The sequence below is a fragment of the Mus pahari genome, chromosome 5 (genome assembly GCF_900095145.1).
Source record: "Mus pahari chromosome 5, PAHARI_EIJ_v1.1, whole genome shotgun sequence".
Lineage (NCBI taxonomy): Eukaryota > Metazoa > Chordata > Mammalia > Rodentia > Muridae > Mus > Mus pahari.
In genome coordinates, this window is record NC_034594.1 from 76,374,923 (window position 1) to 76,390,702 (window position 15,780).

At 40.3% G+C, this 15,780-nt stretch overlaps 1 protein-coding gene across 1 annotated transcript in view; it reads left to right on the forward strand.

Moving 5' to 3' along the window:
- LOC110321973 (contactin-associated protein like 5-2) overlaps positions 1-15,780 on the forward strand; it is a 631,889-nt gene that overhangs the window by 185,067 nt on the left and 431,042 nt on the right. Inside the window, exon 3 of the mRNA XM_029538684.1 lies at positions 658-851. Coding sequence (XP_029394544.1) covers positions 658-851 — 194 coding nt within the window. The remainder of the gene's footprint in view (positions 1-657; positions 852-15,780) is intronic.

The window sequence follows — 15,780 nt, forward strand, 5'->3', positions numbered from 1 at the left end:
CGTCCCCAAGTACTGCAGCTGCATATGTATCATTTCCTCTTCTGTTCCTAGCACGTGGATGATTATAGAACTGTTTGCTTCCCACCTTTCCAGGCATGGCTACCCTGGACTCGGGTTTCAGCTTTACTGTCTCCGTCTTAGAAAGGTCTTTCTAAGCACCTGCTAAGACATTCTGTCTCCTGTGCCAGCATTGTAACTTCTGTCTTTCTCCTGTGATGGTTCCTCACAGGCTTTCGTTGAACCTTTCTTTTCCCTTCACCAAGCATTCTCCTCATGGAGAATAAAGGTTAAAGTAATCGTTGATGCCCATGGAATGCTTAATGAATTCCTTCTTTCAGCTCTGTATCCACACTGAGACATGAGTCCTCGAGTAGGTTCATCGTACAGATTTGGAAAGAGAAAGGAAAAAATGGAGCTGAAGAGAGAAAAATATTAAAAGGAAAGAAAGAGGAAGGAAGTTGGCACCAATAAACACTGCCCTTTCCCTGGACCTGGTGCCGTGGGATATAAGTTAGAAAATTGGTTCTGAAAGTATGAGGAACTTAAGTTCAGAAACAGAAACTGTGCCATAATTGAACATAGTTTCATTGATCTTTGGCATAAGAAATGGTGACTTCCTAAGGCATTATTACAAGTCTTTCTTTCATTATATTCCAGGAACTGGTGGTTGGTCTCCAGCAGATTCCAGTGCCCATCAGTGGCTGCAGCTGGACCTGGGAAACAGAGTGGAGATTACAGCCGTGGCCACACAGGGAAGATATGGGAGCTCTGACTGGGTGACAAGCTATTCCCTGATATTCAGTGACACAGGGCACAACTGGCAACAGTACAAGCAAGAAGACAGCATCTGGGTAGGAAATACTTTCCATTTCCAGTGAATAAAGATAAGATGTGCTAATGCTAACCAGTGAGTGTCTCTGCTATCTCACTGTAACCAGACTGTGTAGCCTAATAACTGTACTGTATCTATTCAGAAATAATCAGATCACATCTTGGCCCTGGTTCAAGTGTAGCTCTATTTCAAGGGAACTTGGACTACCAGCTGTACAGAGATTTGTGTGTTACTTCCTCTCTTGAAATTTCAATGGTTTTGAACACAGAATATGCTATGTCAACTATAAAAATAGGAAAACATGGTAATAAAATATGATTGTCAGTAAGACTGTGTGATTGGCTATCTTACTTTCTTATGTTCAGTGGACTGTGGTAAAATTCTGCCAAGAAAAGTCACATAAGTGTGAAATGGTTCATTTTGGCTTCATGTTTAAGTTTACATTCTATCTTGGCAGGGAATCCACAGTTGTCGGAGACTAAAGTGGATAGTCACATGACATCCATAATCAGAAGGAGCAGTGAATGTTGTTAGGTCAGTGCTCAACTCACTTTCTTCACTATTATCTTGTTCAGGATCTTAGCCAGGGAATGCCGCTGCCCACTGTTGGCAAGTGTTCCCATGTATATTAGCACAAGCAAGAAAGTTCTCTACAGACATGCTCAGAGGCTCATCTCTCAACTGATTTTAGATTTTGTCAAATTGACATTCACTATCACATTGGCTGAGGATGTGTCTGCCTATATATCAGATACTTTACATAACTTGCCTAAATAACTCAACTATGTCACTCGTCCAACATTGGCATGAGTAGGATTACACCTGAGGAATCTATACTCTATTCTGAGTGTGCTGAACAGCCAGTCACCACTCAGAGTTCTAAAAAACATTCAAATATATATGACAATGTTTAGATTTAGCCAGGGGTTGAGGGGGAAAGGTGGGGATAGCCCCTGCTGGGTCCCGAGAGGAAGGGAGTCCTTGGCTTGTCCAAAGAGGGGGCTTGGATTGGTGGAGGCCATAGCTGGGAGCTCTGAGAGGCCTTCTGAGAGACATTAGTGGCAGGCTCTTTAGAAGAAGGCCTGTTCCATTGCTCCTCATGGTGGATCGTGATCAAAGGAGACAGTCTATGGTTTTAAGGCATTTATTGGCATGGTGGAGAGTGGTGATGAGTAAAACCATACCCCACTTTCTCAGGGTGGGCCTGAGGTTAAATACCTTTTGCAAGGAGGAGTGCCTGGGAAGGGGAGTTCATTGCTAAGCCTCCAGGCCTTTAGGTACCTCAATAAAATGGAGATCTGTCTTAAGGCTATGTGACCTGTGGTCATGTCCTCTACTTGTGGAGGGGCTTGGGGCATTGCCCTTACTTGATTGATGGCCACAAAATTATGGAGGACTGTGGACTCTTGCCAAGAACCTGCTGCCCATCTGTTTTTCTTTCTTATGTGAAAATTTGCAGTGATGCTTCAGGGTATTGCCTGCTTTAGGTCTAGCCTCTTTAGTAAGCTAGTGCTTTTCTACATTTACCTGTGTACACAGGTGTTGCTTAATAACATTCCTTGGACATGGAGTCAGCATGTAGACTTCAGTATTAATACTCATGGACACTGTCTGTGAACGAGCAGATAATTGTAGTCCCTAACATGCTTGCATTTGTAGTTGGATATAATCCAGCAGTTGATATCAAAGGATTGGGATAGTCTATTTAAAATTAATTCTTCTAAATCCACTTCTATAAAATGAATCTTATTGTCAAAGTACTCCAAGTTTTTAGGAAGTTCAGCTTATAATAGTATGTTTAATTAATATAAACCAAATATGTTCTGAAGACTCTCTCCTTAGAATAGAAGTCAGAGTTAATATTTTGATTTTTACACTTTTTTGCCTTTTTAAAATTACTGAATCACATGAAGTATAGTGTCTGCAAAAGTGAGAGTCATTTTTAATTGCCTCTTCTTTATTGAGGTATGTGTTTGTCTGTGTCTGTGTGTGTATTGATGTGCATGCACATGTGTGTGATTGCATGTGGAGGCCTGATCTAACATGTGTCTTTCCTCTATGTATTTTTGGAGCCAGGTTTTCTCAGTAGCCTGGATCCCTTGAATTTGGCTCTGCTGGTTAACCTGCAGACCCTAGGAATCCACTTGTCTCTATCTGTCCAGTCCTTGGATTATAAAGGCACACCCAAAACCCCAAATTTTCTCTTGGATTCAGATCCTTATTTTGCATACCAAGCACTTTACCAACCAAGAAATCTCTACCACCCCTACTGAGACTTTACTACTAATTTGTGTTTCATCATTAAGCTGTTGTTTTCTCTATATGTTTTGTCTCTGTTTTGACTTTAAAAATAATCTGTGACTCTGATAAATAAATCCCTAGGAAGCTTAACTTCCTCTCTTGAAGAGCAAGTATAATGAGGGTGTTGACCTCATATGACCTGTAAAATGGATTTTGAAAAATGAGCATGCCTCAAAATACCCCCACAGGGCTTGTTAAGGCACAGTGTATTGAGCTCTGCTTGGAGAATATCCTATGTCAGAGTAGGTTGAAGAATTTACATCTCTAAAAAGATATCAAGTGATTGTGGGGCATCTGGTCAGGCCCTCACTTTGTGAAGCTCTGTGTAAGTGTAAACCATAAGTGATTGATTCATGCGTGTGATGAGCTTTGTCCAGAGCTAAAGTGGTGAGAACCATGACTACTGCGTTTAAAGCCAGTGTGTGGCTTCTACTTAGAGAAGATACCCAGTGTACACAGGCTGTCAGCTTCTTTATTTTGAGCTTTGTATATAAAAGAAAGAACAATATCTCAGTGCTTCTTGAGTAAACTGAAAACTCAGTGGGACAGGTAAGCGCTCCTTAGGTTATGGGCTATTTCCCAGGCAGGCTCATTAAGAACAATTGGCTCAGAGGCCTTTCAGCAGACAAAGAGGCGCTATAGCTGAACCTGGGGGAGTTGCTGACGCCTAAAGTAAAGAACTCTAGGCCAAAATCTGAAGCCCCAGGTGTCTACATGCCCTGCAGTCAAATGGAAAGAATTCAGGACTGGAAAGGGTTCCTGGAAACAAAAGACTCTCTCTGGCTTTAAAAAAAAAGAAGAAGAAGAAGAAGAAGAAGAAGAAGAAGAGAGGCTCAAAGGAAATTCATCTCAATAAGACTATTAAGCTCATTATCACAATAGCAGTCAGTGCTAAGGAGAGAATGTGATATAAAAACCAGAAGGCACAATCTGTTAAGGAGGGCTATATTGTTGTTGGCTCAGTGTGAGCTGCAAGCAAAGAGGGATAATGGAAAATTGATGAATGCAGAGTTTATTAAATGTGGACCCACCCCACAAGATAAATGTGGAGAAGTGCTGGAGTTGATTTGTTTCATGATTGTTGATTACCAACCAAGAAATCTCTGCCGGTTAAAGTGATCCACATGGGGAAAATATTTCTCTATGTCTGAGAGTATTAAAATAATTTAAACACTGTTCTGAATTACAGGAAAACACTAACTGGACCCACAATATGTGTTTGACATCCCCAGTTTTAATTGAAAATAATTATTTCATTTTGTAACCTGAGAATGTATCAGAAACTGAGCTACAGTCCACAGATGAAGGTAATAGCGATTTTTTTTTTCCTTCAATGGTATCTCAGAGAAAAGGTCACCAAAGATGAAGAGAATGCTCATCAGTTAAGAACTCAGAGATCTGAGTTCAGTTCAGTTTTTCTCATCCATGTATGGTGGGTCACAACCACCTCTAATGGATCCAATATCCGTGGCCTTCATTGCATTCATTTAGATATATACATACATACATACATACATACACACACACACCTACAAACAAAGCATGACTACCACAAAAATTTTTTTAAATAAGGGTCTGTTAGAACTATGCTGGAGTTTTCAAAGAATCCTGGGTCTCTCATTTCCTGACTTGCTTGAGTATATTTTAGTGTATCAAGCATGTGTGACACTATAGATTAAGTTGGTTTTAAAAGTAAGATGTGTTAGTCTTCTGTGAGAGACTGACAAATGCATGGGAAGGACACTGCAAAGCTCTGTGTGAGGCTGGGGAGATATGCGTTTCAGGCTTGTCAGTAGATAAAGCTGTATGGTACCTTTTCTCTAGAAGTGACTTTGACTTTATAAATATTTGGCTACATTTTTGTGTCATCTTTCCTTTTTATGACAAGCTATAATGATAGATGTCCAGACTTCTATTAAAAGAATAATAAACTGAGTATCTAGAAGGGATAAGGACTTAGCTGGATAAGCATCTTTGCTGACTAAGGATCTGCCTGAGATGGACATAGAAATACTGAGTGCATGATCTCCTGGGCATGGACTTACGCTAAGGTAGCCGCTTCTGTGATGTACTGCTATTTCAGACATTGTGTCTAAGTGCATGCTGTATGTTAATGAGAACAGAAGGTACACACGTAAGGCTCACATGGCTACATTACATAAAAAGATTACTTGCTACACTAGAATTAAGATCTGAGTTCAAATTCCAGGTGTGGTTCCACACATTTGTAAGCCCAGAGCTGTGCAGGACTGAGATAGAAAGACCAAGGAACATTCTGACTGCCAGGTTGTTCAAGGACCAGTCAGAGACCCTGCCTGAAGAGAATAAGTCAAAGACTCTCAGAGCAATGTACCTTCTGTCTATCTCTGGACTCTGTTCATATGCACAGGATACATGTACCCACACATATGTATGCACACACACTCCCAAATCAAGAAAGAAAGATGTTTGCACATGCACAGAAGAAATTCATATCGTGTATAAGAAAGTTAACCCAAGCCACCTTAGAGAAGAGATAACAGGGAATTTGTACTTGACAAAAACTCTACTTAGAGGCTAGATCTGGGTGTCCCTTCCATTGAAATGGCTTTCCCCACACCTGCAAACACTAAGACTGTATTGCTAATGTGGTTGTACATATACAAGTGACTGCACTTCCAGGGATACCTGAGTGATGACTAGGTACTCTGCCAAGCTGTGCAGTGTTTCTTCTCTCCCAGACCAGGAAAGGCTTGATCTAGGAGCCCCAGTGTTTTTTGTATTTTGCTTCTCTTTCCCTGCTAGATATTCTAGTTACAGTTCAGGCATCTTCTTTATGCACCTCCTTCATCCCACTAATATGTCATCTTGTCAGTGTCCTCCTTTGAGACATATTTGTCACTTAATAATTTCGGAAACAATTAGATGACAACTCAATAAGTGGATTTGTCAGTTCTGTGTAATGAAAATGAAAAATTATTTGTAAGAACATGCAAAGTCTTCAAGTAACATTGTATAAATTTTATAGAGTCCAGAACTCAAAATTTGAAGTTCTTTAAAATTTGTAAACTCCTTGAAGATGTTTATAAACCATTCCTTCAGGAACCTGAAGTCTTCCAGATAGCTATATTTAAATATACAGATGTGAGTAAAAAAAAATATTCTTTAGAGTGTGACCCTAATATTTAAACAAGAGTCTGGAAATTCCCTCAACACACACACACACACACACACACACACACACACACACACACACACACACATATGTATATCACTTCCTCCCATGAGAAATAGTTCCAATTCTCGATCATTCCAATTTTCAATCTTTCCAATTCATAGTCTCCTCAAGCAGCAGTATCAGCTAGGATCCAAGGGTTCAATCATATGATCCTTTAGAAGAGATTTCATATTTAAACTGTGACAGGTGGGATGGAGAGATGGCTCAGAGGTTAAGAGCAGTGACTGCTTTTCTAGAAGTCTCCTGTTCAATTCCCAGAAAATACATGGTGGCTCATAACCATCTATAATTAGATCTGGTGCTCTCTTCTGGTGTTCAGGCACACATGTAGGCAGAATTCTGTGTGTGTGTGTGTGTGTGTGTGTGTGTGTGTGTGTGTGTGTTCTTAAAAATAGCTGCAACATTCAATAAAAGATATGAAAAGTTCCTGAATTAATTCTTTTTCAGATATAACATATGCTAATGAGTTTGTTTCCTGGCTAGTCTGTCAATGAATCACAGACACTACTTGACAGTTGCAAGCCTTTACATTTCAGTGCCTGTAACTGTGGATGCATGTCTGTATGCTGGTGCAGGGAAGTAGGCAGGGTAGAGGACAACTTCACTAGAACTTTTTGGTGGTTGTCCACTTTAATTATTTTGAGACAAGACCTCTCATTGGCCTGGTGCTCATTAAGCTAGGCTAACTTGAAAGTAAACCCTAGAAATTTGCATTTCAAAGCATGTATCACTAATATCCTGATTTTGTGAATAAACTCTGTGGATTGAATTCAGGTCCTCATGTCTATAAGGAAAGAATTTAACAACTGAACTATTACCCCGCCTAAAAGTAGGTTTTGTTTATTTGGTTTTGATTGTCTATTTCCCCCTTTCCATTTCTTCTGTTCAAGCCATTTAGAAGAAAGTATATTAGCAATATGCATGGAGTAGGTATCTTCCCCTGAGTGACATTTGTACTCTTGTAAATTCATGTCAAAGCACAAGAGAGACAGGTAGTCCGCATGTTGAGATGAGCCGTTAGTGAGTGTGACTGTAGCTCAGATGTAGTTGTGAGAAAGCGAGGTTTCTTCCATGACAGACTTCAAACTGGCAGTTAAGGAGAGTAGTCGTAGTTCTAAATACTGGGCAAGTTTAGGCAATCCCAGACAAGTCAATTACTAATAGAATAAACCTCAGGATCTAGCCTTCACACCCAGATAATAGTCTATCCCAGTCACCTGGTTTGAAGCAAAGACAATGGATCAGCAGCAGATTCCATATGTCCTTAGCTACTTCCTCAGCAACAGTTCCCAGACAGCTCCAGCAAGTTCCTAGCCGCCACACCCCAAAAGTGGATGGAATGCCATATATAGAAAAAGCAGAATAACATAGAGGCAACCTACCCAAGAATTCCTTAAAGTTCTTTAAATCAGGCCTTCAAGCACACTTGCAAGTCTTTCTCTGTCTTGGTAATAGGAGACCCCAGCAAGCTGGATTTCTGAAAAACAAAACACTCCGCATTTCTGTACTGTTTGAGTCTGAGGTATCATTCTTTGGAGAGTCATGGACCCTTACAGTTATAGAGAATTTGTCTAGGATGTATGGGACTGTAGGTTCTACATTCCCAAAAAGGAAGAGAGAAAGGAAAAAACAAGGCAATAGGTTCCTAGTGTCAGCTGGAGGCTGGCTAGCAGACCTGACACTTATAGAAGAAACACAGAGTTTTAACACCTCTTGGCCCTCCCACTGCACAGGTACATTCATAACCCAAGCAGTACCTGCTCACAATCCAGATGTCCAGGTGCCTTGATTCAGAAGAGAATGCAATAATCCCAGTTCTTGAAGATAGGTACAACCCTTTCCGTGTCTTTAAGCTGTCTGACCCCATGTGAAGAGACATATTAAGAACTCGCTCATAATTTTCTTGTTTAATGGCTTGTATGACTTCCTGAATTACCCAAGACTAGGGAAACGGAAAATAAATGAGCGTGTTTTAGAAATAACTGGGCACTGCTGTGCCCTGATTCCATGGGAAACCCAGAAGAGCTCAAGAACTGCACAGTTCACTGCAATCTTGCATAAGAGTCTTTTATTATGAGTCTTGACTCGATCACAAACCTTCCCACAGCACAGGAGAGGAGGTCGACCGCCAGCTTATGTGTCTTGCCACTTACATACAACAGAGTTAGAAATTCTTTGAATGCTTAAGGTGAAGCGGAGGGAAGGCCGGTGAGGTTAAGTCATAATTCAGACAAGATACCATCTGGTAGGGCCGAATCCGGAAACTGAGGCTGGTGTGTGTGTGTGTGTGTGTGTGTGTGTGTGTGTGTGTGTGTGTGTGTTTATCTTCTGACCTAAAGATTACATTTTATGGAGCTATCAGGAACTATGATAAACATATCAGTTTTATGGCCAGCCATAACTGTCTGTAACCTCTGGTTACCTTTCTTCTATGATTTAAAGGTGGGACCTTAATCTCCTTTTCCAAGGACAGGCACCCACTGCAGCTGGGAAGAGCCCAGCTGGTTACCTGGGAGAGTGCTAGTCTCAGTGCCACTGCAGCTAGGGAGTTTGATCACTTGTCTCACTCAAGCTGGCACCCATAGCTCCTTCAGTCCTCTCTGAGAAGCCAGGGGATGGGGGGAAGAATCCCTGTGTTTGCTGCAGGGAGGTGAAGAGCAGGTGTGGTGGAAAGCAGAACTTCTGAGGAAACTTCAGAGGCAAACTGCCTGTGCACCCCACTTGCTGTGGGTGAAAGCCTGAGGGGGGGGGGGAGAGGGACTTCTGTGGAAGAGTGCAGAAGCCAGCAGCCTGTGCACTTCAGCACTACTTATCAGGGTGTTTGGCAGAATGGATACTGATAAGGGTGGTATATAGTCTCTCAATTCATTGTCTCCCACTTGAGCTGTCTTTGTTTCTCCAGCAGTAGATGAAGTGCCTCTGTAACCCATGTCTGCCCTAGGGATTTAGATAAGATGGGGAGGAGGATTGGTCCCTGAGACTAGAGCAGGATTACACTGTTTCATTTGCATCATTTTAATTTGGGATTGCTTAGCTCAGCTCTCCTTTGTGCTCAGATTTAGGACTGTGGGCTCTAGATTTAGGGCAAATCTGAGTTTGAACACTGCTTGCTATTTGGTAGTTTTGTCATCCCTAGCAAAAATTTCATGACTCTGGGCGATAGAGCCTGCATCTGCCAGGCATTTATAAAGCCTACCATCGGATTCGCTCGACTGTTGTACATAGACTACGAGCACCCCTTAAAGAAGTGGTCACATCAACACTATTTAACCACTCCCTAAAATCATCTTACTTCCCTCAAATGTAAAACGCTGGGTGCCTTGAAAACCTCAGTGCTTAACCAGAGTGATAGTAAAGTCAGTGAAGTGTTCACTTTGAAGCAGATAGTGCTTAAAAGGACAGTGCTTTGCTCTATCCTCTGAAACCACATTAAAAGGGCTATGTGTGTTGGTTCACTGGAGAGAAAGGCTGGTGGACCCCTGGGGCACCATGATGGTGTCCTTTGTGACTCCCAGGGCAGTGAGAGTGATGCCTCAATAAACAAGGTAGATAATATCTAAGAAGTGACATCTGAAGTTGTTCCTTTTCCTCACAGGCAAGCCCAGACAAGCATACAACCACAAGTACCTGCACACAAACACAGACATAAATGCAATTCATATCTCTGGGCATATTCTCAAAGGACAGTGGTGTTTGTTGATTCTCAACAGAAAGAAACTACTTGGTGGTATGAGAGGGAACTGAGGTCCCATGGCTCCTGGATTGTTGACTATTTCCCTGCTCAGTTTGTTTCAGGATGGAGAAATCATTTTCTAGTGTGAGGAATGGATGCAAAAGTTACTCAGTAATCTCTTTAGCATATACAAGTGAGTCGAAGCAAAATAAACTGCCTCACATGGGATAGGAATTTAACAGCAGATTGTAAGCTACTGGCATCTTGTTTAAATTAGCTCCCAGGAAAAACATCCCAGCGTACCTTTAAAATAACAGCTGGACTTTGGCTGAAGGTAGCCTATTACATCTCTCTTGAAGGTATAGAACCAAAATAATCACATATGATTTTCTCTCCTCTACTCATGGGGTAATAAGCAGCAGATACTGTACATTCATTTTCCAGTGGGTTAACTAGCTGTTCAAAACTTCAGAATGCTCACTTTTTGACTGCTTTCCACAGGTGTGAACTTGTTTTGCAATTTGACTTACTGCTTAGATAAACTCTAAATAAAATATAAAATAAAAATGTTTCTTATCTCTCAAGTTGGCCTCAAAGTTGCTCTATGGTCTAGGATGACACTGAAATTCTGATCTTGCCTTCTAGAATGTTAGTATTTCAGTCATGTACCATAATGCTAAGCTTGTACAGTGATGGGGTTAAACTCAATATCTAGTACCTGCTACTACACTGTATAGTAGAAATATTGTTTCCAGTCTTCATACTTCTGAGATTTTTCTTGAGCCTGTATTCACAAAGAGCCAAACTTCAGCTTTTTGTTATATAGCCAGTTTTCATGCCACTCACACCACATAGCTGATATATATATATATATATATATCCTCACTCTGGTCCTCAATCAAGTACCCAGCATTCATAGCTGTATAATTTTGAGCAACCTGCTTAATTTCTCCTATAAAAGTCAGGGTTTCCTAATAGACAGAATTGATAATAGCTTATAGATGGATTCCTTGTTGCCATAAGACTAAAACATGAAATAACAGAATATAGTGTTAACAAAACTTTGGCAAATTCAATAGAACATTGGTAGTCCTCCAGAGACCACCAATTTTAACAGGGGTAAAATTTCATTGGTGGGCTATGGTACCCTCTTTCCTGACTTCCCCTTCCTATCTTCACTGGTCTGAAAGTGTCTATGTACCCTTTCTATAGCAGGGATTATGTCTCTGTCCTCATTGACAAGTATGAAATAACTGACTTGTTGGTTGGCTGGAGTGAGAAAGAGGTCCCCAACTTCCTCTCTTCTTTGTGAGACATCAGACACAGAAACACAGGATGTGCAGGTAAATAGTACATGCTTCAGAAAGATGGAAGCTTAAGGCTAGGGGGCAAAATGACAGAAAGAAATTGTGACTGACTAACTATTGCTAGGGCAGAGAACATGAAAGCCTTAAACTGGGATTATTAAGTTCCAATTTATCCCGACGTAGGAGTCTACAGCCTTCAAGGGAGTATGTATTGTAAGACCATTTATTAGATTGCTTTCAATGTTGGCAGTTGAATAGTTCCACACTAGCTGTTTTACACCAGAAAGACTGAGACCTGGATAAATGCTTAGTCTTCAAGGCTGGATATCTCAGAAATCTCAGTCTGGCGTTGAAAGCCTGGATCTCTGGAAGAGGTTAAATTTCACCTTATTTAAAAAAAATAAATAAATAAAAGGTTTGGCAGCCCCTTAGAATGATTTATGCATGGCACTCTGGTGCATAAAATCTCATTTTCTTTAGTGCATTTGACAAGAGCTTTCCAGGCATGAGCCTCCTGTAGGACACATTGCTGTTCTTTAGATGCTGTAGTGGAAAAGGACAATTCTTACTGAAAGTTTCTCTTGACACACATTGGTCCTCTTGTCTTTGACTGATGTTCTCCTCTTCTTCCTTTATCTCCTGCACTGTGAAGTTTATGTCCCGTTTTACCCTCTTGTATATTAATACCTGAGTTTTCATGGCCAGATGAAGTGAAGCCATAAAACCCAGACTCTATAGCCAATTAGGATGCACCTGACAAGCTTGGCTTTGTCTTTTGTGTGCTATCCCCTGGACAATGAAGAGATTGCACCTTGTACCTTTGTACAAAACACACGCCCCCATAGAATAGAAATTGCTTGCATGTTTGCTGGCTTAAGCATAATATTGATTTATTGCACCAAAGATAGGTCTGTTTTTTAACATGCTTGCAATGCTTTAAAATTATTTGTTGTCCTCATTATCATTAGGAAGCAGGCATTATCTGATCTCTCTCTCTTTCTCTCTCTCTCTCTCTCTCTCTCTCTCTCTTCAGTGTTTTATGATGAGGCTCTATTTTAAGATTCATAATTTTAAAGCAGCTTCTTCTTCTGCATGGAAGATGCATGCAACATGGGGAAGAATGAGGGCTGACTAATGTTAATTTGCCATCTGTATTAGCTAAGGTTCTCTACAGGAGCAATACCTAAAGATTGAATACCTAGCACACAAGGAATTCATTGGACTGCCTTACCTGATGACAACCGTGCAATTTAACAATGGCCATAGGCAGGCTGGAGAAGGTGAGAACCAAATATCTGCTCAGTCTGCAAGGCTGGATGGTGCAGCATTCCTCATCTGCTGCTGGCAAGCCTAGAGGACTCCTGGAGTATTCACTGGTCCCCAGGAGAAAGCTACAGAAGTTGTACTCTTATGTTAGTAGAGCAGGGTAACAGACTCCATAGCATGAAGTGGCTTCACTTGCCTGTAGACCATGAAGCTCCAGAGGCAGAAGCTGCAGCTTTTCCCTACCTCATATTCTTGTTTCCACAAAGTTTCTGCATACTCTGGGGAAAGGACTTACCTCCTCAGTTAGTCCTTCCAGAATGCACCTTTACACACTCACTCAGAGGTTTATCTCTTAGCTGTTAGTCAACATTATCCCAGAAGCATATTTAAAAAAGAGGCAAAACTGAGACCTGAACAAAGTGGGCACTTCATAGAGTTTTGGGGAAAGACTGACTGGACTTTATAGTATGGGCATTTAAAATCTTGAACAGCCAAATCTTCCTGTTTGGGGCAATGGTTATTAATTCCCACTATAAAAGTAATTCTCCTTATAGACAAGAAATCAAGTTAACAGTCTTCTGTGACCAACAAACCCATGAATGGAGGTAGACCTATTAAAGCTGTAAGGTTCTTGGAGATATATCTCTTCTGCTTGTATACTATTTAATTGTAAGGTATAAATATACACATTGTACAAGATGGCCATATATGTCAGATGTTAGGGGTTCAGCTTCTATTTCTATTATCAATTTAAATTAAATTAGGGGAAAAATTATGATACAGAAATAAAAAAAAGTTTATTATATTTTTCTAGGAAAAATACTTGAATTGTTTATATAGTATGAATATCCAGGGAGGAATTTATGTTATTCTAATATATATCTTTGGATAAATATGAAATGTTTTATATATAAGAAAACAGCTTAGCAGAATTTGAGAGTGAAAGTTTCTATCAAGAAAACTGTTTTCAAGAAGGAAAAGCAGAAAGTCTATGAACAGAGACAAAACAACATATCCTTGTTTCTCACACTTTAAAATATGTGGCTTGAAGAGCTGAAAATTCTCTCCTGAGGGATGTGTGCTTGATGCACATGGAGGGAGAGGTATGGAGCATGAATAATAATCTGTCATCTGTGTGAAAATCAGGTTTTCAGAGCAGGGTTCAAACAGTTTGAAATACACTGAGAAGGAGAACATCCTGAGCATTCATGCGGGACGTTGGGATGTGACTGCCGTATATGACTAAGCTTTCTGTCTTCAGACAGATATATACTGGCAAAGTCAGGAACATGAAGGTGCTTTGTAACCATCCACACTGTTTTTGATTTGAAATATTGAGAAAATGACTCTTATTCAGAAAAACATAAAATTGCGTGCATAGCTGAGAAGTTTGCTCAGGAGGTACGGGTGTGCGGGACATGAGTATGAGTCCAAATCCCAGAACTCACATCTGGATATGGCCACACAGAGCTATTTCGGGTGGAAACACTAGGCTGGCTAGTTCGTGCTCAATGAGAAAACCAGTCTCAATAAAAAAGAACAGACTACTTCACATGCTTCACTGGCTTCTACATACACATGTGCAATAGGGACATAAACGCACACACACACATATTAAAATATTTATACCCTTGTTAGCCTTTCTTATTGAGCTCACTTCTGCCAATCACCTTTCATATCCCAAATGGTCCCATGAAGACTTTCATGTCTTTTGTTTTTCAGAGAATGACTCAATATGCATCATGAGAGTTACTTATAGGAGCATGGATTATAACAGGAACATAAGAGCCTTGCCAGGGGCTATGTCATTGAAGAAAATGTCTTTTACTCCCCTTCAACTATTAACTGCCAGTAGTTCCTAAGAGTGAGTGTGGCCAGGTTAGGTTTTCTTCTGTGAAATGATACTCGAGGATAAATATTTCATAAATTTCGTGCAGGTAATCATAACTGCTATGAGTTGAAAATGCAATGGCCATATTTTTCCTAGATGTTGGTGTCTCACATATTCCTCACCTTCCTCTTACATCTGTGACACATAGGGGATATCCTGGAAAAGTTATACAGAATTATCATCATTATTAAACGCAACTACTGTGAGACATTTTATTATTATCATTGTTTATTATTATTATTATTATTATTATTATTATTATTATTATTATTATTATTATATTTTCTACCCTCTGAGACCTACTCTGGATAGAAAGCTTGCAAACTTATGACTGACCTTTTTATTGCTACTGATACAGATTCTATGGAATTAAGTGCAAGAAATGGCTGTTGATCAGTGTGTCTGTGTATGTCTAAGTATGTGTGTATACATTTCCATGCATATGTTTACATCAGTGTGTGGATCTATGTACATGTGTGACTGTGTGTGTGGGGGGGGCCATACTTGTGAATACATAGGTCACTAGTCTACTCAGGTAACCTTCCATCTATCTGGTTTAGTGAGACCTCACCAGGGATTTACCAAGGAGGCTGACTAGTGACTAGTGAGCTCCAGAGATATGCTTATCTCAACTTTCCTAAGGTAAGATTCTAATAATCTACCATATCACCTTTTTTTTTAAGAGCCTGAGGATCGGACTCACGTCCTCATGCAAATGTGAGAAGCACCTTGCTGACTAAACTGTCACCCCACTCCCAAATTGACTTGCATTACTATCTTCATTTTGTAGATGTGATTGTAAAGATGTATTTGACAGATACTAAGAACTATACCCCTGTGGACATAGGGTGGTCACATTCTCCCAGCAACATAAGGCCTGGTCATTTTCACAATTATATTGACTATAACATGGCCATAAAATAAGGTTTGTGAATGATTTTACCATGAACATTTGAGATGGTAGGTATATCAAGTAGACCCAATTGATGTTTACATAGTACATACATGTGTCCAGTTACCACAGTATTGTAAGTAGCTGGCTATCACATGCCACATAAAGTGATGACATTAATAAGGCAATGGAGATGGCTCTCACATAGCTCATGAAACTGACCATGATAGTCTGCATTTCTACTTTCAGGGGTGGGAGGTAATGACAAGCAGATGCCTTGAGCTCATTGGCAGTCAATGAGCTCCATATTCAATAAAAGAGTATTGCTCTGAAGAGATCATGACCAAGGCAACCCATAAAAAGGACAACAATTAATGAGGACTAGCTTACAAGTTCAGAGT